General features: G+C 39.3%; 1 protein-coding gene and 3 non-coding genes across 4 annotated transcripts; all 4 read right to left on the bottom strand.

Moving 5' to 3' along the window:
- Nucleotides 1-85: 85 nt before the first annotated feature.
- LOC103213584 (60S ribosomal protein L17) lies at nucleotides 86-1,270 on the bottom strand (the record flags this gene model as incomplete). Its single annotated transcript, XM_042783517.1, has 4 exons — nucleotides 1,231-1,270; nucleotides 1,105-1,145; nucleotides 427-561; nucleotides 86-184 (listed from the first exon to the last, which is right to left on the bottom strand). Coding segments are annotated over exons 1-4 (315 nt in total), but the record flags the coding sequence as incomplete, so codon positions are not given.
- Nucleotides 274-340, bottom strand: LOC122152129. Its single transcript, XR_006164403.1, has one exon. It is a non-coding gene; the product is annotated as a small nucleolar RNA SNORD58 (small nucleolar RNA).
- On the bottom strand, nucleotides 973-1,037 carry LOC122152130. The gene has a single exon (XR_006164404.1). It is a non-coding gene; the product is annotated as a small nucleolar RNA SNORD58 (small nucleolar RNA).
- Nucleotides 1,271-1,370: 100 nt separating the features above from the next.
- On the bottom strand, nucleotides 1,371-1,436 carry LOC122152131. The gene has a single exon (XR_006164405.1). It is a non-coding gene; the product is annotated as a small nucleolar RNA SNORD58 (small nucleolar RNA).
- Nucleotides 1,437-1,662: the final 226 nt, after the last annotated feature.

Genomic DNA, 1,662 nt, shown 5'->3' on the forward strand with positions numbered 1-1,662 from the left:
TAAGGAAATAAACCTGGACAACAGCAACATTAACCAAACCACCTGTTGAAGTTGCATGCGCACAGTATAGTAACAGTGTGGTTACCTTAAGTTCTGCATTACTCTCTGCATTTTTAAGCATGTGCAGCAAAAATTCAGCACTCTTTTTGGGCCACCGACCCTGTGTCCAACCCCACTGTTTGGCCTAAAAGAAAATTAAGGGAGACAATTAGTATTCTTCCCCAATTTAAATTAGTATCATAACCAAGATGAATTCTGTTACCCATTATCAAGGTTGCTCAGATTGTTTTTTTTTTTTCATGGTTAATCCAAAGGTGTCCTAAGCTTGTCATCACTGCAACCACAAAGAACTTGGCCATTCTTATACCACACATTTTCCTTACAAGCCCTAGGAGCAGTTTGCAAATACCAAGTAAGAATTCTTACCTGGGCACACCTACCAACTCCGCCATTGTAACGTCGGAATGGCACACACTGCTTCTGCAAAGTGACATCTTTCAAATACTTGGTGGCTTTCCGGATATGCATACCCTTAATGGCCTGGGCAGTCTCACGGGTATTCTGTTTCAAGTATGAAAACACCTTGTAAATACAGGCAGTTCCAGGCTTACACTGGGGATTCTGTTCTAACATGTCGAATTTTTTTAGCAAGTTTTCATGATTACTGTCTTTAGTATCTTTTATAAATCTGACAGTATTTCAAACAATCAATCATAAAACTCAGTATGAGAATGGTAACATTAGATTATATACAACATATTACTAATTGATATATATATACACATACACATACATTTGTTTTTAAACAAAGACGGTTTTAAGTGCAGTCCATTATAACTCTAATACGTCATAAGTTGGGGACTACCTGTACAGTTAATCTACACATTAGTTTCTCAAGTATTTGGTCTTTTTACTCAATTCCACAACTCTAAATTCAGTATATCCTGATGATCAGAATTCAAAAGGATGGTGGCTGCTCAGATTTCATCCATTTTCACAGCAAATCCAAAGGTGTCCTAAGAAAGTCATCACTGCAGCTACTTTTTCAGAAAGCTAAGAATTACACTTACTGGAACACACAGAGCACAACTCTAAGGCACGTACCTTAAAATGGACCCGAAGATTTGAACCTCTTGATTTGCAGGCTAAAAAAACAAGATGTTTTGGTTAAATTTGGTAGTCTCATCACTCCTTACCCCAAATTAGAAATCTAATCGCCTGTTTACTTACATTTCGTGGGGTTTTCTGGGTCAAGTGAGTAGCGAACCATTTTGCAAGATCACCTGTAAAAGAGTACAGCACAGCTGCATCAGAAGAAGTACGTTTACAGGAACTGTATCAGCTTAAACAATTATTACATGCTATGAACAGCTGCTCAGAGTTCCACTGTTTTCATGGTTTATCCAAAGGTGTCCTAAGAAATGCCATCATCGCAGCCATTTTTTTCTCAGTCCAGGGCTTTCCTCACCCTCCGCAGTTACCTGTGGCTGAAGTAAGGCTAAAACAAAACCAGGGGCCAGCCCTCATCACCCCTTCTTTCTTACCCTTTGGAAGGAAATATATCCCGTTTCAATCTAACCTGTATTGTTCAGGCGTCTAACGACTTGCTGACACATTCTTTACGGCACAAAATAACCCTCCACGTTCTCCGTCCCTACACAA

The sequence above is a fragment of the Orycteropus afer genome, unplaced genomic scaffold (assembly GCF_000298275.1).
Source record: "Orycteropus afer afer isolate SDZICR_OR568_19922 unplaced genomic scaffold, OryAfe1.0 scaffold10805, whole genome shotgun sequence".
In the NCBI taxonomy this organism is placed as follows: Eukaryota; Metazoa; Chordata; class Mammalia; order Tubulidentata; family Orycteropodidae; genus Orycteropus; species Orycteropus afer.